General features: G+C 41.5%; 1 protein-coding gene across 1 annotated transcript in view; it reads left to right on the top strand.

The window, feature by feature from the left end:
• The window catches only part of RTN4IP1 (reticulon 4 interacting protein 1), a 226823-nt gene that overhangs the window by 2410 nt on the left and 197671 nt on the right, over positions 1-26742 (top strand). The window contains exon 2 of the mRNA XM_078648428.1: positions 12652-12948. Coding sequence (XP_078504554.1) covers positions 12652-12948 — 297 coding nt within the window. The remainder of the gene's footprint in view (positions 1-12651; positions 12949-26742) is intronic.

Genomic DNA, 26742 nt, shown 5'->3' on the forward strand with positions numbered 1-26742 from the left:
GGCGCAGAGCCCACCTCGGCGAATGACACCAGGTGCGAGGGGCGGCGAAGTAACCTGACGCCCCGGCACAAAAGGCACTGGACGGAGCAACTCCCACGCCTACACGGGGACCACGAGCGACATTGAGCAGCCGGATCGGACTGCAACAAGGAGGAGGAGCCGCCATTTTAGAGCGGCTCGATTTGGTGAAACTGTATCGGCACCTCAGCACTGGGGAGAACGCGGACGGCTGGGAGAAACACCTGAGTGGGCAACAGCAATACTTATGTGGGGGCGCTGTGAGAGGAATACACACCAAGTAACTGCACCTGGGCACTGTGGTGCTTACAAGCCCATTCAAAGAATGGTGCAGGACATGCAGTGGTCTGGTACACAGTGACTAAAAGGGGTATTTAATGCACCAAGAATCTTGCTGCATAGAGGTTGAGGGGCACAGGCGGCAGGGGCGCAGTGGTGCGAGAGCCCTAATAAGCTAACGGCAGAGGTGCCTGGGACTTCCTATAAACGGCAGACCAGACCTGAAGCTGACCAGTGCCCCCCATCCTCCCCCCCCCCCCCATCATCGAGGCTCCGAGGCTGTGACACAGGATTGAGATATAACACATATTGAAGTGTGGTGTTGAGGTGCGAAACACCAGTGCGGACTTAGAGCGGCCCCCTGGGGCACCATCCACAGCTTTAGTGCGGTGCGACGGTTGCTCCTTGACGAATAGATAATGAGTGGAAGAGGGTTCCGCACGAACCAACAGAGTAAACTAGACAAATTTGCCTACACTAAAGATTCACCTCCTCTACAGGAAACTAAAGACAAAATGGACAAGGAGGCTGACGCGGGCCCTAAGGTAACGTTAGAAGATATCATGGCTGCCCTCCACAATGTGCAAACTACGGTAGGCTTCATATCAACGGATGACACATTCCTCCGCGCCAACTTTCAGAAAATGTCCGCCAGGGTCACAGAGGTGGAACAAGTGATGACTGCTCTCTCCAAAGATTCTACACTCCTGATTAAGAAAGTGAAACGGTTAGAGGAGGAGATTAGACGCATGGCGGCCAAGATAGACGACCAGGAAGGGCGCTCCCGCCGCAATAACGTAAGAATCACGGGGCTAACGGAGACGGAAGGGGGCCCTGCAATGGACCTTTACGTTGAAGACCTCATAAAATCTCGCCTACAACCTAAGGGGCTATCGACCTTCTTTTCAGTAGAGAGGGCACATAGGGTGACGGGTGGGCGCCCGGAGCCCCCCCCCCCCCCCCCCAAGACCGGTGTTTGCCCGTATTTACAATTTTCGGGATAGAGATGCGATATTACAAACAGCCCGGGTGGCACCGCCCATCCGGGATCAGAACTCTGTCATATCCTTTTTCCCGGACTATACGGCAGCGGTAACAGCACGTCGTAGAAGTTTCTTGGAGGTCAAGAAGGCGATGAGCGCCCGTGAACTACCATACTCTATGCTCTTCCCGGCAAAATTGTGTGTCGTGGCAGACGGCAAGACTTGGTTCTTTGACACGCCAGAGGAGGCAGATGACTGGCTAGAAGGGTGGCGAACGGCAGGGAAACCAAGCAGAATGCAAAAGGGAAGACGCCGTCTCAAAAGAACAGGAGATCCTGAGGACATTGAGCAGGACCGAGAAGTAAATGGCCAGTCGCAGAAGGAACAGGAAGACGGTGCGACCTGATGTGGACTAAAGCCCTCCATGCTCACAAGACATCGATGAGACTATTGATAGATGAGAACTCTGGGACGGGGGGACGATACGGACCTCCTTGGACTTCCCGCTCCCATACGTGCAAGTAATGGGTCAGGGGTTGGGTAATAAGCGCTCTGCTGAGTTGGGGTGGCGGCAGTTCTGAGTCCGCATGGCAGGGAGGCAGGTAGGGGAAGGGGGGGGAAGGGTGTATTTTGTGTTTGTTTTCATTATAGTTATGGTATAGTTCAAATCACAGTCAGTTATGATGTAACACTACGAAACGCTCTCGCTTTATCCTGACAAATCCAAATGGTTTTACTAGACATGTCAGAGTCAACACTGAAGGGCCTGGCACAGGATGAAGTAACGAAACCCAACAGAACGCCAATTTACGTATAACTCAGGGGTCCATAACATAAAAGGGAGAACAGGTAAGATTACACAAAGCGAAAATTACACCTCATTCGAGGGCTAAAACTCCATTCAAAGATGGCGACACGCTGAAAGGGGAAAAAAAAGGTAACATGTACGCATGCGTGCAGAAACCTAACAGCTGTAGAGAGTTCCGAGCAATCAAATGCACTTTAAAAAGGGAGCCGGAGAAAGCGGTAGTGTACAAGGAAAAACGAGGCAGAAGCACGGATCCACGATCTATCAGGTTAGTGACCGGACCAACAGCAAGGCATGACTGGGTTCCTTAAAACTAGATTTGGGTAAAATTTAAGAGAGAGTTAGATATAGAAACGACCAGTGGGAGGTAGAAGATGAGCGTAAGAACTCTTCGTATCCAAATCACCTCCTCCTAGCAGAGACAAATTAATAACAGGAGAGGGGGTAAGGGTAAATAATAACGGATGGGGGCCCAACGAGTAAATTTAGACCAGCAAGTGTAAAAGATAGAGGTCATGAGGGAGATACGGCCATACAATATAATGGTAACAAAACGACAAGTGCGGTAAATTCACCGATAATATGATAGAAAACGAAGGTGTAGAATGGGGGAAAGGAGATAACAAGGAAAGCCCCGTAAACAGGGATGCGAAAGGGAGTGAGACAGGAATCTATATGAGCACATAATAGTCCAATGAATCTCATCGTTCTTTCACAGAACACATCCAGTTCAAGGATAGTGGGACTTTCACAGTGGAGAAAGTACCAAAACAACTTTATTCCTCGTTGAGAAATAAGACCTGTTTAAACAAGGTAAGAACAGATAAATCTTAGAAGGGAAAAAATAACTTTGCGCTTAAATACATGGAAATAAAGGTAATATGGTGATATCTATATCCCCACAGCAAACCCCAGGACTCGACATACAAAAAGCCTGTAATAAAGAAGAAAGTAAAAACGACAAAGGACTAAGGTTCCACTTGTAAGAGTCCAAAGGTAAATTACATTAGAAAAAGCCTTACTATAACAGTGTGAAAAACGAAGGGAATATCTAACACCCTATATTCATAAATATAGGTCCAACCTAACCCGAAAATATACAAGAGGAGAATAACTCCAGGGAATAGGACCACTCGGGATTTAGATGACTAAGGCGAGTAAAAAACAGAAACGAGAGGGGAGTGAATGTGGGCAAAATGGAAAATTGAAGGGAAACATCTAAACCATTGGTTCTTTATGCCCAGATTGACCTTGAACCTGAAGCACATCGGCAATAAGGTTAGAAGATTACCCCAAGAGAAGTTCGCCCCCCCCCGCATTTCTCTGAAAGGAGGGTGAGGAGTAATTGGAGGTGAGAATGTATGTAGTATCTGTGTGATTCGATTTTTGAAACCACCAATAAAATGTAACGGAGGCAGAATAAAGTCCTTTCTCAGGTCTATCCAATGTGTAATTATGCTAAAGGGATATGGAAGAAATGAAATGTAATCTATCAAAGGTAGACCAGTCAAACAAATGGAAGATGTTAAAAATTTTTTAAAACATCTCCTTGAAACTCATATAAGTACGAAATCTAAGAGAGGCTAAATAAATGACATGTGGTGTAAAATGATAAGAAAAGTATTTTTAACATGTTACCCCCACTGATACCTATCTTTCTATATATACAGAAAGATACCACTAATGTTGGAAATGATGACCCCAAGAATTGTCCTGTCCTGAAGAAGGTGCTACGATATCCATGTTTTTTGACACCGAAACGCGTCGACGCACTGTTTTGAGAATAGAATCCAAGTAAAGCCCAGGGAATAACAGATATCGATACATTTTTGGTACTGTGACTCACAGAACGAAATAAAAAAAAGGCTTTCCGGATCTAGTATATCCGTAGCAAGAATATCTTGAGTTACTGATAGAAAGGGGTCTTGATCAACTGATGTACTGTAATTTTGTGATGATTAGGTCTTTTTCACGTTTTAAATTGTGATCAATTGATGTACTGTAATTTTGCAACGAAAAGGTCTTCTGTTAATTTTTAATTCAATTCGTGTAAATTGTATGAGATATTGTGAATATCTGTTTTAAAGGTTTTGTACTGTTATCTTGACAATGTTTTATTTATGTATGTTTTCAGGAAGCTTTTCTGAATTTTAATTTATGTGTGGAGGATAACGTTTTCTTCCATGTTATATGATCAAATAAAGAAGACTGTAAACGTTATATTTTAGCGTGGGAATTCAATAGTTGCATGTGTAATCAGGTTTCATTGGATGCATGTGATTTATAATACACGAGAGAGTGAGTAAAAAGATAGTATTTCCAGGGATTTTCCTTTGACTTTGTTGTCTACTGCACCCTGTTTCCTGGAACAAGTGGGGTCTTATCTCTTCCCTTAGTCCATAACACTTGAACCAGGATAGATGATTTCTTGGGTTCATTGGGTAGTCTAAAAATGTAGAGACTGTGGAAATTAGACCATGGGGTATTTCGGATCACTCCCCAATCTTACTGAAATATATTTATTGCCAGCAGAAAAGACGCCGCATTTACCCGATTCGCCCGGGTTACATACAGGTTCCGAAAAAAAGGAAAGGCGCTCAAAAAAGGAACAGACCAATACTTTAAAAAAAATGTGGGTTCGGTCGCCTCACCAACCACCCTCTGGGAGGCGGTTAAGACAGTTGTCAGAGGACAAGCTATTTCTTCCATATCGGCGTTTAAAAGGGAGGGGCAGATGGAACTGCAAAATATATAGTCCGAATTACATACCGCAGAAGCCCAACACGCTGGGGAACCCACCCCTGACACGGGCAACAACCTCCGACTTGTGCAACACCAACACAAAAAACACCTCACGACCTTGACTAGACGGCAGGTACAGGCAGCACGACATAAGATATACGAAGTGGGCGATAAGGCTGGAAAGTTACTTGTATGGCTAGATAGAAAGGAAAAAAATGACAGGTGGATTACGCAGCTCTGTACAGAGGAGGGAGAGATCACAACCGACCCACACACGATAGTAGGCACACTAGCACGACACTTTCGACATGTTTATTCATCTGACTCGGAGATGTCCATAGAGGAGGCACAAACTTATGCACAAGATCTCAATATGCCCAAGTTAACACCGGAAGCTGCAAAAGAACTGGAGGGTGACCTCACGATAGATGAACTGCAAGCAGCCATCGGTGCGCTGCAGTCGGGCAAAGCAGTAGGGCCAAACGGCATCCCGATTGAATTTTATAAGAGAATTGCAGACACCACTACACCTCACCTATTAAATATGTTCATAGACAGTCTGGAAAAGGGTGAAATTCCACCGGACCAACGCACGGCCACAATTGTGGCTATTCTGAAACCTGGAAAGCCGGCGAATAGGTGCCCATCTCCCTCATAAACACGGAAGCTAAAATACTTGTAAAATTGTTGGCCAGTCGGCTCACGCCGCACCTGTCGGCACTTATACACCCAGACCAATCTGGATTCATGCCTGGCAGAAGTACGGCCCTTAATTTGAGACGATTACATGGGGTAATAGCGCGCGTAGTCTATCTGGAAGAGCCGGCGGTGGTGCTCTCCTTAAATGCACACATGGCGTTTGATATGGTCAAATGGCCCTTTCTCTTCGCGGTGCTGAGGCACCTGGGGTTTGGCCCCAAATTTTGCTCATGGGTTCGACTTCTATATACCAAGCCTATGGCACATGTCACTGCCAATGGTCATATATCAGATGAATTCCCCCTGACGAGGGGTAGGCGCCAGGGCTGCCCTCTGTCGCTGCTGCTTTTTGCACTGGTATTGGAACCTCTGGCAACATGCATAAGATGGGAACCAACGATAAGAAGCCTTAAATGGACAGACGATTGGGAGGATCGAGTGTCCCTCTATGCCGATGATATGCTGGTATATTTGGGAACACCTAGGCGTTCCATATTGACCCTTCTGGACGTCTGCTCGACTTATGGTACGGCTTCCGGTTACACCATTAATTGGTCCAAGTCGATACTTTACGTGCTGCATGGCCCTCCGCCTAGCCTTCCAGAAACTTGCCCGCTTACGATAGCGGGAACTACGTTTAAGTATTTGGGTATCTATATAACCGCCGACTCCGGAGAATTTTTAAATAAAAACCTGCTGCCCCCACTGGAACGTCGTAGGCCAGATGTGCGTCACTGGGGGACGCTGCCACTGACATTATTAGGAAAGGCAGCACTTTTTAAAATGATGGCCCTGCCGCGTTTCTTATATGTTTTAGAAAATACGCCATACCAAGTGCAGCTAACGTATTTTAAGGCCATTTCGGCACAGGTGTCTGGCCTTTTGTGGGGTAGTGGGTCAGCGCGTATTGCACAGGTTAAACTGGTGAGAGGATGGTATGATGAGGGAATAGCACTGATGTACAACTCTACTACTGGGCTACACAGCTAAAAGTGATTAATCAGTGGCTGCATGTTCCACAATCAGATCCGGCATTCAAGGCAGCTAGAGCACAACTTGGTGCCAGGGGTATGCTTTCTCCCCTATATGACAAAAAATTGGCATTAACGATGTTTGGCCCGCTGCGTCATACGCTGGGGCTGTGGCGCACTGGTCAGGCAAAATTGGGATGGAGGGGGGTGACCACCCAGCTTACTCCGCTATGGGACACAAAAAAATTAGGAAGACTCCGAAACAGTAAGGGCTTTGATCAATGGGATGACATCGGAATATCAACAGTGGGGGATTTGTGGCAGGGAGGTGAAATAGTGTCGTTTGAACGTCTGCAACAGCTCTATAACGTAGCGCCCTCTGAAGTATTCCGATATATGCAAATTAGACATGCCCTGATGACGGCACTACCGCCTGGCTCCGAGATTCCGGAAGCATCCCCTATGGAGGATAGGTTACTCACTGAGTACATGCAGAAGAAAGCTACCTCGTTCAACTACCGCAAATTAGTGAGTAACCTGCCCGACCCAACAGGACTCCTGAGAACTAAATGGTCACAAGACATAGGAGATGTAGATGACTCAGAATGGCAGGAGGCGTTGGCATCCCCGAGGGAGGTGGGCATACCCTCACGCCTTAGGCTTGTACACCGATCATACTACACCAGACTTGTCTTGCACAAAATGGGAAGAATAGCCCACCCCTTTTGTCTCTGTGGTTGCGGGGAGGAGGGAACCTTTCTTCATACCATATGGGACTGTCCTAGAATAACAGTATACTGGACACAAGTGTTGCGCACTATGTCACAATCACAGGGAGTGTCGCTCTTGCCGGAGCCACGTAGATGCTTGTTAAATATATGGGAGCCAAATGATCTCACACGACATGGGCAGAGTTGGGTTACGTTAGGAATGATGATAGCTAAGAGGAATGTAGCGCAAAAGTGGGGAGGGACGGCGGTGTCCACTCTAGCAGCATGGATCAGAGACATGAACGAGGCCATGATAACCGAAAGGGCAGTATTTAGTAATAGAGGATGCCCCAAAAAATTGACTAAAATCTGGGGGGCATGGAATGATTACAGGGGAGGTATCTGTGATCCATTGTCAGAAAGCGAGGGGAATGACTCAGATCTGGATGAAGGGTGAGACTCTGTGGATGGCAGGTCAGGGATTGATTCTAAGTACTTATGACTGGCATAATAATATGCATGTGATATTTGTAGAACTATGCAATAATGCAGTGTGGAACTATGATGTTGTGTTATATAAACGACTGAATCATTGTGTTATAATGCTGAAAATGAATTAAAAAAAATGCTAACATGTATAAAGCACGCTTTATTAAACAATGCCTTTGAAAAATGCCATTTTAAAGTTGTAAAATAGTTTAGCAAAACATATTTTGCATTTTTTGTGCACATTTTATTTTGAAAGCAAGCAATCCCTAACCTTGATATTTCTGTAATTGCATTGCATCCCTCAATCTATCAAGTTTCTGTTTTCTCAAACGTTCCAATCTTTGACATTTTACAATCTTACTTATTCAAATATTTGCAGATAATAAGGGATCATTCTTTCAGCATCATAAGCAGTCTCAAATTGGTATATTTTGGTAAATGTTTGCAAAAGTGTTTCCATTTTGATGCACAAATCACTTTCTCACGCTTTACTCAATGGGATCCACTCAAGGATATACGCTGGGTCTACTGGAACCAGAACTAGGGGGCAAGGTCTGCTAGTCTTCCTGCTGGGTGAGGGGCCATCACTCAGGAGTCAAGATCTCTTGCCCTGAGTCCCATTTCTGACACACTGGGTCACCAATTTTAATTCTCAGAAGGGTGATGGCCCTAACCTCATGAAGAGCGGGCCAACAGCAATGGTTCCGAATGGACTGGGTGTCCCACACTTCGCTCTCTAGGATCCACTCAGGAGGATACCTACTGTGTCTCGCTCCCTCCAGAAGCTCTCCTCCTCCTCACACGAACCGCAGGTCTTTGCAGTCAGGCAGAAGGTTGGTGCTCAAGGCTCAGGGCAATTGTTTTTCTTTTCCTGCAAAGGTGTTGAAGGTATTAAGTGGAAGATGATTGATGTTGTCCCTCATTGTGGTGGTTGAGCCATGTGTTGAGGGAGTTTGCTGTGTTCTGTGTGTGTTGGTGTAAGATACCAGCCTTTATTCCAGTCTTCCACAGGATGACACTTTGGAAGTTCTAAGAAAAGCTCTAAACGAGACAGAGTGGACGTATAAAACACCTAAACATTTCATTCTGGAATGTGCCTCTTTGGCCTTAAAAAGGAATTACTTTGAATTTTAGGTAAGCCTGTACCTCCAAACCGGGGGGACTTCATGGGAAGCACTTTCACCCCGAGTGTGGCAGGGCTTTACGTCTTCGACTTTGAAAAGAAGTACATAATAGGTGATGCCACCCTTTCTCTTCACACATTGTGTTTTGGAAAAGATATATTGATGATGTCCTTGCCATTTGGCAAGGACCTAGTAACATCCTAATGGAATTCATCACAAGGATCAACACTTGTGACAGAAACCTGAGGTTTACCCACTCAATGGACCCCAACACCATGGTGTTTTTAGACATCATAATTACTAAGGAAGATGGCAGGCTGGAGACAAGAACCCTTCATAAATCAACCGCCAAGAATAATCTCCTTAGGTTTAAGAGTTTTCATCCTAGGGCATTGAGGGAGAATCTCCCCTATGGACAGTACCTCAGATTGAGCCATAGCTGCAGCAAAACCTTCGACTATCGAGTCCAAGCAGCTGATCTCACTACGAAGTTATCTGAGAGAGGATACCCAAAAAGAATACTAGACACTTGCCAGAAACGTGGAGGAACCAACCTCGGGAAGCCCTTCTAGAAGAAAAATCAATTGCAGCAAAAGGCATACCATTAACATGTGTGACTACATACAGTACGGTTTCTAACCTGGTGACACGTTCTATCAACAAGCACTGGGGGACCCTCCAGACAGGGAATCTACATTGGGAGAAACATCTATTCTCCTTCAAGTGGGCGAGGAGTCTAAAAGACCCTCTTGTAACCACCTGTCCCAGATTAAGGGAACACGATAACACAAGCACTGTATTGAGCACATGGGGCCTACCAAACATCATGGGCTACTATCCCTGTGGAAATTGTAGTCTGTGTCATCTAACAACTGCAACCAAAACACTAAACACTAACTGCAACAGTATGAACGTTGTCTATCTCATAACATGCCCCTGCGGCCTACAATATGTAGGTATGACTGGAAGGAAAGTAAAACAAAGGATACGTGAACATCGCAGCACAACCGGTTGCAAGAAAGTGACCATTAAACTCACTGAGGATTTCCTCCATGAAAACCACACTACAAATGACATGAGATGGACACTAAAATAACTAGTCAAGACCAAAGAACATACCCAACAGTGTTTATTTGAGAAAGAGCAACGCTGGGTTTACAGACTGCCTACACATAAGAATGGATTCAATGATAGTATTCAGTGGAATTCTCTAAAACAGAGATAATATGTTAATATTGCTCGCCTATATGTTTAAGAAATCTCCATGCACTGTTTTGTCACTTATGAGTAGTCATGGGAAGTCTTTCTTCTACCATTACTAGTAGGAGACTCCAACTTGAGCCTGTACACTCCCAGGACAATGTATTAACAAGACTGACATGTCTCTGGCATTTAAAAAAAACACTGTAGCAGATGGATACACCGTTCTTTTTCATTTCTGTAGTTTTGAAGGTTCCAAGTTGTTTCCTCCGCGCAGTACGATACAATTGACCCACTCATGGCCACGCTCCCCCCCCGGACATCATCACGCGACTATGTGACAATGTAACGTATCACGTTTCAGGAAGTGCAAGGATTACAGTCTGGGTTAAAAACCGCTGTGAGATACACTGTGGGATCCTCAGGTCTCTGTGCAGGGTGTCTCCCTAGGTAGGAAGGCGGGCGGTATGGTTTGATGACGTGAGTATTAACCTTATGCGGGTGGGCTCCTCTTGATCATAAGCTGTGTGACAAGGTATGTGAGAAAAATCGCAATGCTGCTTTATGTTTAACGCCAGCAGTGTGTGACTACAACTAGCGCCCCTCCACGGTTTCCATGAGGCGAGACAGAAGCTAGTCTCCAGTAAGCTTGATTCTTATTTTTCCTCCTACATGTCTGTTGGTCTGTTCACATTAGCACAAGTTCAGTAGTTCTAGTTGTGCGCATGTATATTTTTATAGCTCCACTGTAAAACATGCTCCCTTTTAGGTGAGCATTGTGACACCCACTTGGGAAAATGCTTATTTTGGGTATGATGCTACGAATAAGGGTGGATTTGCACTCTGGTTCGTTTCCAATAAACCACTGTTGTTACAAAAACCACTGTTACACAAACTCACAGCGCACAAATTGTACGATGTGCATGGTGTGTTTGAAAAAATTACACATACAACGTTATAAGTCTTACAATACAGATACGAATGAAAGGAATGAACTGACCATTACACAGTAATAGCATAATCTGTGTGTCATTATTTATTTGTCTTCTAGATTTTTTTATCCTTTCACAGAAGGCTGAAAGGTTGTCATTCCATAAGTACACAGCATGGTTCATGTGTGACCCAGAGACGAGTGCCCCTTAGTGTTTGCATAACGCTCAGGTCCTTACATACGTCCTGAAGAAAACCTAGTAATATCCATGAAAGGTTGAAACATGTAGACCACCACTTTTCATTTATTATAGATACCTTACGTCAATCTAACCTGTTTAGGTATCACACCTTGTTTTTAATCTTGTCTTATTGCTCCATATTAAACTTTAGGGAGAACAATAAAGACAATTTTAACTCACTCTCACATTCACTTACATTGTCGTTGTGTAAAAAACCTGCTCCGCTGCAATCAGGCGTTGAAGCACACCCGGGTAGCATTCGGCTACTCGGGTGGGACCCCAAAGATGAAGCATGTCACCAACTAGGTTGGTGAGTGAGGGGTCATCTTAAAAAGGAACAATTTTTCCTTTTTTCCTTCTTCACGTATCTCGTTTTTTTCTTTTCTCTTAAAGGTATACTCCTTCATTTGTTTATTGTATTTATCTCAAGGGGCCTGGTAGTGTTCCCTTCTAAATATAACCCTTTCTCTCTATTTGTTAAAAATGGTATAGATTTTCAGGCATGAAAGTTCATAAGGAAATTGTACAAAATGTAACAGGCACCTAATTGGGAAAAAAAGGAATACCTGGTCACTGCCTGCTGTGTTTAGTGGTTTGTTCTTAATGTTTGGGCCTGAAATTGGAAAGAAACAGGAGTATTTAGAGACGTTGATGGAATGGGCAATTAATTGAGGTCTCCAGTCCAATCTGCAAGGTTTCTCTGGGGAAAAGCGTTGCTTTCAGTGAGCAATCTTCCATGTGCAGACTGCCTTGGAGTCCTGGGGGAGAAGCGTGTAAGCAGCATTTCACTTTTAATCCCTTTGAAGGTGTGAACATTCGTAATTGGTGGCTCCGGCAAATTCAGAACCTGCATGCAACACCCATTTTGGGTGGTTTACTTGTTGGCTTGGAATTTTGAATGAATTTCGGCAGGACATCTGTGGCATCCATTTCCAAAATACAAACTACGTATAAATATACTGTTGTTTTTACATTACTGTATAGGTGATGCATAAAGGGTAATGCGTTTGATCCTATGATGTCATTAGTATTACACTGCAGTTTACTGGGTGCCTAGTACAGGTGTACATCACATTCACAACATGGATTCATGTGTGCCAACATGTATAGATATATTGTGCACACTCTCTAGTTATTTCTCTCTCTTGGTCTATTTGTTCTATTGATTTAAAACAAAGTTAATCATTAAGTTATAGAATGGAGTTGGTGTTCAAAAGTTAGTTGGTGAATAGTGTCATACAAACATTCCTTGTCTCTTTGGTGAACATAGAGAAATAGTTGAAGGGTTTATGAAGAAGTTTGATGCTAAGTTCAATGCGCTGGTCAGAAACTAAAATGCTATATGTTGGCTATTACTTTCCAAATTGAAGGATCTTATGCTTATAAATTGCTTTGTAATTTCAAGTGGTACAAGAAGTTAATTGGTTTTTTTGCATGTCTTTTATTTCAATAATAGGGTACCCCTTGCTGCTTTCAAGACATTCTTCGGACATGTTGAATACACTTAAAGGATCTTTGAGGTCAAGGCTTTTCAGAGGAAACAAAGAATGTAGACGGATCAACCAAAAAAAAGAAATCAGCACTTCGTCAAGTAAAAACACAGTTATGCCAGCTTGGGTAATAGACCAATATGGCAGTAATGACGTTCTCCGATTCAATAAAAATACAATGTTCCCAATTATTAAGTATCCAAATGAAGTGGTCGTAAAAGTCCATGCTGCAAGTTTAAACCCCCTAGATGTCAACATGAGAAGTAAGTGTTTGCCTTTATGAATGCCTGTAACATTGACAGTTATGCACAGTATGACTTGTAGTATGTACTTTGTGGACTGAAAATTCATAGGAAAATGCCGCAGTGAAGGCAGGCCTCAAAAAGTCATAGAAACTTTACAAGACCTGCAGGCCGCTTAACTTGAATAATTACTAAACCTAACTGTAATGTACTCGACCTGTACACTGGTCTCAAATTGAGTGATCATTAGTACATTTTTCATTTTACAGAGTCACCTTTTTCTTCATTCTCACACATGAGTGTGCCATCAACTATTTGAGTTCAGCATTTCTGCTGTAAAAAAGAAAAAAAATGTGTTTGATTAAATAGACTAAACATTTGCTCCATGTGTAATAAGAATCTAGCCTACTTATAGGGTACCCATGATCCCCTACTTGCCGCCCAGTTTACTAATAGCATTGCCATCAGGGCAGGGGCAGGAGTGTCTCTCAGTTCATTATTAAACACTTACTTTTAATAAATATATTACTAAAGCATGATGTGGTAATGCAGTGTCAATTACAGACAGTAAATTTCCAAGAAGCTGCAAAAAACCTTCCCACTACCTTGCAACTTTACTGATAAAACTTTATAGTGTATTAACAATAATCTGAGAAAATTGGGTTTCAGAAAACATATTTATCATTTGTACATCACCAAGTAAAGTGTTGTGATTTCTTCTTAATCCTATTACAATATATGTTTTATCACACAGAAGTACAGAAATTGGCTTTCAGAACTACTGAAATATATTTTGAAATGTTTGTACAGTTGACATATTAGCTATTTAAATCTGTGTTAAGAGAATCCTGATACCCTACAGCCTTTCATTTCACACTTCATACAGCAGGCCAGGCAGTTCACTTTACAAAATCTTGGAACTCTGCAGTCAGAGAAGGAAATGTTATTGCAAACTGACTTCTGACCTCTGTCTCTGAACATAGAGAAAATGTGACAGATAAAAACAAGATTTGAAGGCATCTTTATTGCTCCTTCACTTTCTGACTGAACAGAACACCTTTTCTATGTCAACTTGCCATAACAGGTGAGTAGGTCCTAAATATAGCTCTACCTGATAAAATCTGATTCGCCATATCGATTTTTCAAGGCCTATGAAGGTAAAGGGACAACATGACTAGGCTGTCCTGTATGTGCCATGTATTTACCACATGCTTGGTGGAGATTTTGAGAAGGAATTAGCTGATGAGTATTTTAGAAAGCAGAAGGAAGAGAAATGCATTCCCTGTAGGTTTTTTTTAGCGTCATTAATTGTGAAAGGAAAAAACATAGGTGTGAAAAAGAGTAGTGAGCTGAGAATATAATCAATGCAGTAATCACCTCTACCCTTGATATGTGTCTTCCCAATTGGTATTTTATTTCAGCAATCAACACCAGGTTTCCTTGTTAACAATATTCTTTATGCTATGACTATTAGAACGCAAAAAACACACAATTGATGGATGGAATGCAGAACAAATCAAAACATTCACCCCCAGTCAAGAGATCTGGGTTAAATCAATCATTATTTTGCTCACCTTGCCACCCCAGCTTAGACTTGGCCATATGCAAATCAGTCTTGACCCTGTGTCTCATGGCAACTGTCCAGCCCGAACTGCCAAGCCAGGTCCTCCCTGGACCGCAAACAAGCATCCTAGGACCGGTTTCGGGGTTTCACCCCTCTTCAGCCAGAATAGCTTGATTCCAGTGGCACAGTGAGCCCAGGACCCATGTCTGGGCATACCTGGCGCATTTAGGGCGAGAAAGCAAAATACTCACAATTGTTGGATGGAATGCAGAACAAATCAAAACATTCACCCCCAGTCAAGAGATCTGGGTTTAGAACAGCATTTCTTTGGAGACAGTCTTATCTCTTTGACACATCGCTAATAGCATTCTTGTAGCAAGTGCCCCTTTTGTGTGTGCCCCCCCCCACTGATTTTTCACCTTTTTATAGGACTTGTTTTTTCAGTGTGCCATGTGATCCTGACATTCAGAGCCACAGTATGTGTACTGCGTCCACAAAACTATACTTTAAAATTGGCTACACCTACTTGGTTTATTGATTTAACTTTGAAGTACGGCCATGGTACATTGCAGCAGAAATTTCAACTGTGGCATGGAAGTTAAATGTTGTGTGCAACTGTGGGTACTTACACCAGCAACATATATGTCTTGAATGTAATGCACCTGAAAACTCTATTTTGCTGTGGCTAAACTACAGTTAAAAGCCATTCAGTTTCACATGATAAAGACAAGTGCTTTGCCATGTAGGAAAAAATACTCTTACATATTAGCTAAGTAACCCCTAACTGTGCCTTGCTTACTTCAGGGCTGGTTGCTTAAAACATAAAAGTGTGGCATGGTAGATAGAAAGGAAATGTATGTCACATAGTTGAACAGTTGTGAAAAGCTATTTGTCAGTGTGTAGGTAAAGCTACATTAGCTTCATTTTCAGTGAGCAGATCTAATCATTAATTAAAGCCTCATTCTTATAACTTTTCCCGGGATAATGCTAGCACTACCAATGAAAGTTATATTTCATTTATTATTTAAAAAAATCTAAATCAGCAACGAAAGTAATGGTTTGATAAAGATAGTGAAAAACTAACTATAACTGGTTTGTTCACTAGCACTGATCCAGAGACTGAATACACATTCCAGACAGACTGTTATTGACTCTCCTCCTAAAGGTCAATGGGCTTCCCTCTGGTAGTAGGAAGGCTGGAGTGGTATGAACACTGGCCACTTAGCAGGGCGTAGTCTTGTGGGTGGGAGAAAGGAGTAGTTAGCAACACAGTGAGCAGTTTTCCCATTGCTTCTTTCTGAATTGGAGACCCTGAATGGGAATCTCAGAAACTGAAAACATTCATGCCCAGAGCCACCTTAGGCCTTCTGTTTGTGATCCCTGCTGAAGGAAACACCACTACAATATTTACCATAATGAAGAAACCTAATCTCCATATGTGAGTGGCAAGCGACAAGTAAAAGACTACTGCAGCTAGATGAAAGCTAGGGCCATTTCAGATGATGGACTCTGGGAAGGTTTACGTAAACTGAGAGAGAAAGTGCTAAAAAAGAAGGATAGGTTTTGGAAAAAAAAGCAAAGGAACATTGGGAATTCTTCAATCACTGACTAGTACACAGGAGAAGTGTGGCATCACACCTGCAACTCTTCCAACATTCCTGTACCGGAGAATAAATATTGAAAGAAAGAAGACTCTGCATGACTGCTGGCAAAAAGAAGAATTCCTGCCTCAGGCTGGTACTCGGGGACTAAAATTGCTCTACAAGGGTCAAGTGGTCAGCCTTTGGTTGCCACTCGAGGGACACAAAAGGCAGAAGGACTCCCTGATTTGAAGAAGGTGCAGCTGATCAGTTTGTACTGGATCCTGAGAGAGCAAAGACTGGAGATAGACTTGATACCCAGAAGCTTTCCCTCGGCTTGGGGGCTCTTGGAGTGATCAAGAGGAAACTTCCCAGCAATAAGAAAGTTTTGAGATGGGGTCAATATTTCACCTCTGGAGAACGGAGAGAAAGTACTGAAGCTTCCCTATGTAAGGTGCTCCCTTGGTGTATAGGAAATCCAGGTTTGTCATGCTCAGAGCTTTTTGCTTTGAACAAAAAGGCTTCAGCTGGACCTCTGGGTGAAGGTATCTGGCTTCATGGAGCTTTTCCATGCTACAGTTTCAGCCTTGCCCTACCTGAGAATTTTGAGAGCTAAAACAGTAACTTAGTGCAAAGGTAAATGTTTGGACCTGGGCAAGGCGGCAAAGTGACATGTATGGTTACAAAATCTTGGTTTGTCTACATTGGCACTTTTGGCGCAAAACTTAGAGGCTTCAGAAGGAGCTCGACAACAAAATCCCTGAATTCTATGGACCATTGGCAGCTTTAGCATCTTGCCGTGACCCAATGGTGGGAACTGAAAAAAAAAGTGTCCCAAATTAAAAGTTAGACTATGGTAACACATTTGGATTTCCTGACACCTACTGCACCATATTTTGCCTGAAATCACCCCTGGGTCCTGGTGAACTGCGATCTGTTATTTGCAATTATTAGTGTGAGTTGTCTTGGTGCTTTTGCCTTTAAAACTGTAAAAATCCATAATGTCTTCCCTTGATCTGATTTTGTCATTTTTGTGTCTTCATTATTAAATCGTTTCGTTTTCTAGATTTGTTTGAGAATTTTACTGTCTTGTTTTATCAACTTTATTTCTGATTGGTACTGCATGAACTTAACACACTGGGGTACTGCCTGCTGCTTATGCCTTTTCTATCAGTTATTGAACAGTGATTCTCTTAAACCTTGTTGTGACCTGACTATATTATGAATATTAACCCTGTATGAAAAACACCCTCCCAAATCAAGAACTCAATTTCTGACAAGTACAATGTTAGCATCTTTGCCAAGACATATGCTCACAAATTGTTCCTTTCACGGACGGCACACAAAGTTGACTGCCATTTATCAATTTTGTTTGCACATCTCTTGTAAACATTTGAATAGATTTAGATTACTTTGAAATATCTATGGCTGTACAAACAATATTAGGTTTCTTCCAACTGTGAGGACATTTATTCAATCTCTCTGGAGCCTATGCTTTCGAATTCTTGTCCTCATAACTATTTTAGAAGATAATTCAACAGTGACATTCTCTCTCTCTCCAGAAAGAAGTTGTCCTATGACTGACATTTCTCACCTTGATCTGATAAGGAATTAAGGATTAAAATCATTAAGTACCTTGCACATTAATTGTAGCTGAAACATTTCTGGCAAACTAAAAGTTGATTTACATGTTACAAATAAGGAATCACGCCAGTATTAAAATATGGGCAATTTTGTTGCTATCCTAGTAGACTACAAAAAAAAACAATTACACCGTCTTCCTATGATTCCATCACATATCTCTGTAAGTTGTCACCACCTTTAACAAAGTTTGATAGATAGAGGAAAGCAATTATTGCGCTGGCAAAGTGTTATAGCCCAAAGGCTACAGCAATCATTTATTTTCTGTTTTTTCATGATATGTCAGTACCTTTAAATGAAATAAATGTTTCAATGGAGCACCAAGAATGATAGAATCGATAGGCTGACATGGGCCAAATTCGCTTTATTCCCTCTTATCAGTCTAACCTCTATTATATCTATGGTCCGTTTATGTTCCATTCATATATAAAGTGTAATAAAGACAACAAAGAAAGTATTTGAACCTTTTGTTTAGAAATGTCCAGATGATATTTACAATTAACAGCAACATTTTAAAGAGGTCTCGTTTCCAGAATACTGATTTCTGATCTCTAAATTATTCTTATTACAATACTACACTTAAATTGTTTGCAAAGATAAACAACAGCATTGTTAAGATGCCTGAAAGACCGAATAATATGAGAACGATTATGCATAATTGATGCCATCTGATGCAGAGTGAGAACTTGATTAAGAACTGTGACTCAGCATTGCATCAACTGTTTAGGACAAATACAAACTCTGATGATACATCTGCCATTGAGGTCAAGTGCAAGTCTACCCTTAGTTGTCCTCTTATGTAAAATTCATAGAAGAAGATATGATTGAGATTTCCTAAAGGTATTCTGCCCTCTGGCTTAACAATTCTTTTTTTCATTGAATATAATTCATAATGCGCTTTGGAGAATAGGTATAAAAGCATAGTTAGATAACAGATAATATATATATAGTTTGAAGCTGCAAATCAGAGGTTGCAACGTTACATCACACCATTTCCCTTTGTCCCAGACTGTAATCAAACTGGAACCTAATAACTAAATTGCCCTTTATCTTAGACAGTAATCAAACTGGAATCTAATAACTAAGTTATGTCACCAACCTTTAAGCACTTAAATCAGCAGACATTTTGAGTTTATCACACAGCAATGATTACAGAATAAAATATCCACCTATAAATTACTGGGCATTAATTAACATAGACGCATCCCTCCAAAGGTCCCAGTCCCACCAGCTCAAAGGTCTCAGGCCCACTTCTATTTATGAAATGTAGACTTCTTATTACTTTATTCATGTGACCGATGAGCCCTTGGAACTTGGTTCTTTGGGTGTTTATATTATTGATTCACTTACTTTTCTCAACAGACAAACTTTCATAAGTGAGGGATCTTCTATGAATATCTCTGTACTGTACCTCAGGGTTATTCCCTACCCTACCTCTTACTTGTATCATGACTAATAGCAACACGCACTGGTAATATGCCTAAACCTTGCTGCATTCGTTAATTCATTCATTTATTCACACCTATGATATCCTAAACTTACTTTTTGTGACAGTCCCTTCTCTTTACCCTCCATTTCTGCTTCTGTCCCTCTTTCTCCCAGTTCTCTATCATTCTCATTGCTCATGGCAACAATTGTGTTTATGATGAGCTCTGAATGAACCAATCCCAGTTTAGGGTATACCTTGAATGATCTATTCTAATCAGTATGCACTTCTTGTTATTTGGTGCATCCGATTGTCAAGAGCCTCATTGACAACTCTGTTGCTGTTTAGGGCCAATAGCGACTAATGTAGACCCATACCTTTTTCTTTTGTTTCTCTCTGTTTATTTTAGAACGTTCTACCCTCAGTGAGTGGAATGTTTTTAAAAGCCTTGTGGACCATTCGCCCCAGGCTGTACCAGTTCTTAAAAGGCCCTCTTCCTCCTCATAGGCTCATGGGCTCAGATCTATAACTTGTTTAGGGTCTTTAACAGTTGGTATAGCCCTGAGCACCTTGCTGTAATATTGTACTATGCTTTCCGTCATTCTACAATTACTGAACCGTTCACCACTATTTTCAGGCTTCCTTCTTTTATGAGGTATATGCACTGCTGAATTTATGTTATGTTTGTATATATACTATATATTTTAGTTTCAATGTATTACTGCTCTCCTTTGTTCTGTCTTCAAATATGAGAATAGCAAAACACATTGGACTTGAAAGACTTACTTGTATTTCCACTCTCTCTTAATCAATCAGTCACATACATAGTGCTAATAGTGTACTCATAACCACAAAAACGAATTAAATTAAAAAATGTGCTTGACAACAAGTTGCATTTTTTATAAGCTTTCTAGTAACGACCTGAATTGAGCTGGAACAACCCACTTGACTTGCGTGGCCCAAGGAGTACATATTTTCCAGCCTTTTTGTTCCCAAAATTGTCTTACATATTGAGAGGAAATGCATTTCTTTTATATTCAGTTGCTCTTGTAGGGTTTTGAGGTTCATGTACCCTAGCCCTCTCTAAATCAATGGTTTCCTTGTATTTACTAATGAGAGATCCTCTATTGTATTTCTGTATATCACAAATACGAAAAGAGGCTCCATTGTTTTCGTTTAGACAGGACTTTGGGGGAAAAAAGACAGATGAGGTATTTAATTGCAATTGTTCATTCTGTTCTATGGTTGTCTATGTTTTCCAAGATTATTCGAACACAGCGCAATTCTCTAGTTCTCCATTGGTCTTTTTTAAGGTAGACCTCCATGTTTCCAGTATCTGTTTTCAGCATAGTTTCCTGCTAGGTGTTGATACTTTATTTAGCCAATTTAATTTTGTTTATAATGAGCAGTTGACTGAGTCTTAGCTAGTCATAAATGGTCTTCGTGCCTCCTTCCCTTCCCACTGATATCCACTAGCAATTAAAAGTGTTTTGAATGTGAAGAAGGCTAATTATTTCCCATTTTCAGATTAGCATTTGTTATAAAGTACATTTTTTGCGGTTTATTTGAAAAATGTTTTGGCAGTAAAATTAATTGCATGAGGTCATTGCTGCCCACTCCTTGAGTAATTTCTTGATCACACACATTTCCGTTATATTCAAAGATATTTTCTGTTAAGCGTGTTCATTTTTTTTATTGCTAGATTTCCTCCTTTCAACCCCGTTAATTCTATTTATTTGTCCCTCAGTGGCACATTGGTTACTAAGCACTTTGTACTGGTATTTCTGCTTACTATATGACTGTTGCCTTCCGCATTATTTAGGACTATATCTTTCAGTATAAATGTTCTTGAGAATGTCTTTATATGATCACAGTTAACAATAGTCCAATATATACGAATGCTATGAGTAATATCTGTGCTTGAACAAGCGTAACTTAGAAAAGTAATAACCAGCAATCGCTGTTTTTCTGATGCAAAGTGTGGTACTCTGTCATTGTACATGGCAGACTCTGAGGCCACTGAAGGTGTTCTCATTTTAAATCAGAGAAATCAACAGCCTAGCTCTACTAATAGTGAGTTTACACACACTGTACCCCCATCAAGATGGCATGAGTGGCTGCAGATCGTATTTTATATTGTCATAGCACTGTAAAATATTTTATTCATAATTTTTTCTACACTTTTGTGATACCAGTTAATTCATTGTAGCCTCAGGAATTCTCCAAGGACCAATTTCAACTTCCCATAATTCGCAAATTCTTCTGAACTATAAGCTAAAGATTTTGCTGCGATCTTAGAAAAATATTATCTTCTCTCCCTTATGTAATTGTCCATTATGAATTACCCCACTCCCACTAATCCAGGCTTGCTAAATCACTTTTCTGCTGCTTATGTTAATCTCTGGATTTTTCTATACTAGGGAATAGCCCACTCCTTTCACTAAACATCATACTGTAATATAACATTGTAGAAGAGTTTTTTTTAGAGGGCATACACATCTGATAAGGCAAGCCATTTACTCCAGTGTGTTTTCTGATTACAAATTATTCCAGAGGGACATTAACTAATATTTTGTTTCTGTGTTGATGCAATTGAGGTGATCATTGAAGTTACTGTTAAACAATCTGCCTGCCTGCTTAATTCAGTGTATTTATGCAAAACTATCCTATTTGGTAAGGCAACCCCCGTCTTAGCCAGCATTTGCAGCTATCTAAAGAGAGCCATGGCCCATGTAAAATAGTTCTTAGAAAATCTGTTTGCTAAACGAAGCTATATCTATTCTTAAGAACATTCATGGGCTCCTGAATAAAAGGTATAGTCATGCTCCGTTGGTTTAAAAAAAATAATCTTTATTTATTGCATATTTGTACCTAAGAGGCACATTACACGTATAATATCATATGACAGAGAGTTCAATGTATCTTTTACCTCAGCTACCAGTGTTAGAAGTTGCTAAAACTCGCTGACTCTTTAGGCGAGTGAGAAAGGAGATTGAACAAGTGGAACAATAAGAAAATTGTGCTAAACTGTGAACCTGTTTCTGTGCAGCGATTTTGGATGAATGCGTTACAGTGTGACTATACCTGTGTATCACAAATAAGAGGGGGCGTTTCAACACTGTGCACTGTGTATCCATGTGTAATCGCGCAATGGAGGAGCATCATGTCCATGGGTTGGGTAACATGTCAGTGGTATATGGCATGAGTCTGGTGCGTTAACATTGTGTCTCATTCAGGCGGGTCCAGCGTAACCTCCGGATCTCTATGGAGTGTGGCGGACAATTCGTCCCACTCCGTCACAATTAGGCGTTTCCTCAGCCCTCGCTTTGTCACAGTTGAGCGCAACAGATTCCACCGGACCCATCATAGGAACATGCCCCATCAACACTCTACACTAGACAATGCTGAAGCTTTATAACACATTACCCTTCCGGCTTTTAGCAAGTCTAGGTTGATTAAACGTACAATAGCGCCCCTTCCCCGCCTACACAGTTCCAGTTTGCAACCAGCTACGCAGTCCAAGTCTTGACAGCCAGTAGTGCCTGCAAGAGATGAGTAGATCTATGACTAGAATGTACGGGCCAGTGAGCAGTCCCAAAATATAGGAATCATGTACGCCGTAGAGGCATTGATACAGGGGCAGTCCGCTTACACAAGTGAATATATCTTATGCAGTTTGGCAGGTTAAAGATATGCTCATTAAACTGTAACACATTAAACTGTATAGTCTGAAAGCTTTCATTGCTTGAAAACTTGTGGTGTAGGCAATTGCACTACTCCATTCTTTCTGAGTTAGTAGGTAACCAAGGTTGTGTTCCTTGGCCTGCTAAAGCAATTATAAGGCGCCCTGATTTATTTGCGAAAGGGCCTTGTCCAGCTAGGCTAGATAAGTCATCGCCTGCTGCCCATTGTGTTAAGTGTTTGCATCAGGGGTTAGTTGGCTGAATCTGAGGGATTTTGCACCACATAGTTGCTCCACTGGCGCTAGCAATTGTCTATGTACTAGGCATTGTCCCACTTGCAGGCCCCTCTACTCCGTAAGATTGTCAAATGGCAGCAGTGCCTCATCCTGAAATAAATTCTTACGGGACTCTATTCTTGCCGAGTCCCAGGGTTCCGCACCCTTGTGGTCCACGACCTGCCTAAAGACGGTCATTGAGCACAGAGGGATACCTGATGCTTAGGGAGAATCATCTGAGGAGGCCCATAGACCCCCACAATAGCATCTGTGCACAGCTCTCATTAGGTTGTTAGCATTAGAACGTAATGACGACCCTGGGAGGAACAGTTCTCTTACAAGACTCTCTGCTCTGCCCCCTCCTTGTCCACACATCTCCTGCAAGTTCGGTCCGCCAAGCCACCTTGTTGGCCATTGAAGTCCTGCCGCTAGGTAAAAGTGATTGAACACTGGACCCCCCACCGCCCGTGCTATGTAGTTTATGCAAAACTACTCTGCGCCTTCCCCTTCCATATTAAGTTACATAACATCGTGTCCAATGGTCTAAATGTTCTACGGGGAATTGATGCCAGCAAATTAGCAATATAATAGCCTGGATAACATTGCCATCGTGGAGAGGGCTATTTGACCCTGAACTGTGAGGGGGAGGGAATACCAGAAAATGACTTGCGGCCACACTGAAAATATAGCTCTCATGATGCCCTCTATCATGTCTTGCATGAAGTGGTATATGTTAATTCCTAGATAACAGAAGGTGAGCGTTTCCCACTTGAGATCATTAGTTGCCACCGCCAGGGTATGTGGTGAACACATATGGCAGAACGGGAACAGGCAAGTTTTGCACCAGTTCACTCCCAGCCCGATAGCCTACCTGTTTTCCCCTTGCTACAGAGGTCGCAGCTTGCATTTTTTCCCCCCTGACTTGCCATCTCAGCTCTCAAATGTCGCTGCAATTGCAGATGCACTCTGCCACTCCACTGACTAGTCTGGAGGCATCGAACCCCGATGGACCGAGCCAGATGAAATCAGATCCCCGGGATTCTGCAAGATCTTCCCTAGAAGGCGTACATCATCTTGCGGCACCAGGCCACACCCCATGCTCAGCTGGGTTTACCAGCCTCTGAGTATCTTTCAAGCCCACCAAATCTATTATGTTTTTGTTTCACCTCTATCCTTCTGGCTTCCATCTTGACTTGATAGCTATTTGTTTAGTAGGTAATAAAGTACACATCCACTAAAATGATTCTAGCTCTACTGCATGACATTAACTTTCATTTCAAATTGGATTTTATCATGGAAGAGTTATTATACTGATTATAGACATTTAAGATCCAAGTGTTTTAATCATTAATGCAAATTTCGGCTATCATATATTTGCCATCAGTGGCTTTGACTTGCTGTATTTTCATGAGTGAATAAAATTCTTAGTCCATTATTAAGAACAGGGGGTTAGATGCCTAATCTTCCACAAACAGAAGTTCGCACTGACACCAGAATTGGTAGCTGGTCAATAATTATTGTCCCCTAATGTTTTTCTGTAGCTGATTTTAGCAGGTAAAACCTTCTAAAATTCTTTGGGGAAAAAAGGCAAGAGAAAAGGCCAAAGCATTTGGAATTCGGCATGTTAAATATTCATGCTGCATGCAATGCCTCATTTCTGCGTTAAAAAAAATTAGAATGGGAGGCATTTACAGCAACCAGTAAATATCTCACCAAGGGGTATTTGTATTTACTGGGTGCAGTGAATATCCTACCCTTTCCACCCTACTCCGAATTGAGGGCATTAAACTCCTAGCATGTGCTGTGTAAACATTGTGTAATACTGGTTGTATATCAGGATATTGAGCCCAAAATATCGTGCTGCAAAAAATATCATAGCCAGAACGTAAACTACCAAAATATTGTGATGGTAAGTATATTTAGGTAAGTATATATTTAACATTCTTAACTCCACATCTAGGTACCTTGAATATATATGTATCGTCAAGGTACACATATGTGACTTTAAGTATAGTAAATCTATGACACTTACCTCAACAATATTTTTGTAGTTAATATTTTGGCCTTGATATTTTTGTAGTAAATGTATTTAAGACTTCATATTCTGGTAGTACACCGTAATTCTTCTCCCACTCACATACTTCTGTTTTTAGTGGATTATTTGTGCTGAAAACAATAATTGATGGATCCTGAAGTGTTTTGTTGGAAGGCCATCACAGATTTTGTTGAATAGCAAGACTGTTTTTAATGTTGATTCCACCTTGTGTCTCTTTTTTCCAGCACCCTAAACATTTTGCTTCTTTAGCTATTGCGATTTCTTTCTCAGTCCAGTTTTTTTACTTTCATAATTCTTTTCATATCATTTGTTTCCTCTTTCTTTCGCTGTTTTGCTTCAGGTCAAAGTCTAATGATGATAAATGCTTTCTTGTCTATAAAAAGAAGTGGCGGTGCCCACCTCCTGAATCCATCACCATAAATTCAGCATTAATGCTTTTCCTTCAAGAAAGCTGCATGTCAGTAGAGGATAGAGGTGTCACCCAAGATTTCTAAAATCGTTAGGTCTACTTGGTCAGATTCTAAGACCAACGACAAAAAGTCAGGGACTGCTTTAAAAGAAAAAGTTGATATGTAGTGAATGACTTTGAGGGTGGAAAGAGGCACAGTAGTTCCATGGACCACTATTTGCTCCCTGAAAAGACCACAACCATTGACAAGGTGAAAGCTGATCCACTTAGACATTTTGTAAATGTGTTATCACCACTGTCAGGTCACTCTTACTGATAAATGTTTTGCAGTTTCAAATGCTGTCACAAACCATTGATATATTGGATACAACCCCATCTCCTTTTCAGTCGGTATGTGTCGCAAAGTGTATTCGATGTGTACAAAGTACACATAAATTGCAGGTTTTATTTTTGCACCACAAAGCCCGTGATTTTTAATTGATCAAATCCTACATAAAGTACTCTAAGTTCCCGTTTCTTAAGGATGGTAAATGATCTGTAGCTGTCTGCAAAATGTTACCTGCATCATATCAACATATCAACATTTTGGAATACGATGTTGAGAATGAGAATACGAAGATCAGTCTTGTGACCTTAATGGATTTGTGTTGTGAGCAGTGATTCATACGGCAGTCTTGTTTCTTGAGTTGTGATTACATAACATGCCAGTGAGTGATAAGTAGCAAAGATAACAATGGATTTAAAAGGTAGAGCAGGCTATGTGCAGAGATATTGGGATGTATTGCCTCTTAATAAGCACGCTACACTTGGTTGCAAAACATCCTACAAACAGCTCCATTGATTAGATATTTCTCATAGATTTATGAATCTACAGCCATATGATTGTGTTGTTGTCTGGTTACATTAAAATAGTATTTCGTATCAATTGTAATGTATTAGATGAGTTTTATCCTAAGTCCCTGTACCAATCTTTGTGTGCTACTTGCTTTCTTTCTTCAACACGAGTTAAAGTTCTGAAGCGTTGAAGCTCACAAGTACCTGACCTATGCTATTTGACCATAAATGACAAGAATCAATATGAAAAAAATGCTGTCTTCAGTCCTTAGGCCGCTGAAGCTCACGCATACTGGGCTGAAGGACCCATTGATGAATGGGTATTCAGAGTGACTCTCATAAGATTT

Source organism: Lissotriton helveticus, chromosome 6, assembly GCF_964261635.1.
Source record: "Lissotriton helveticus chromosome 6, aLisHel1.1, whole genome shotgun sequence".
Classification (NCBI taxonomy): Eukaryota; Metazoa; Chordata; class Amphibia; order Caudata; family Salamandridae; genus Lissotriton; species Lissotriton helveticus.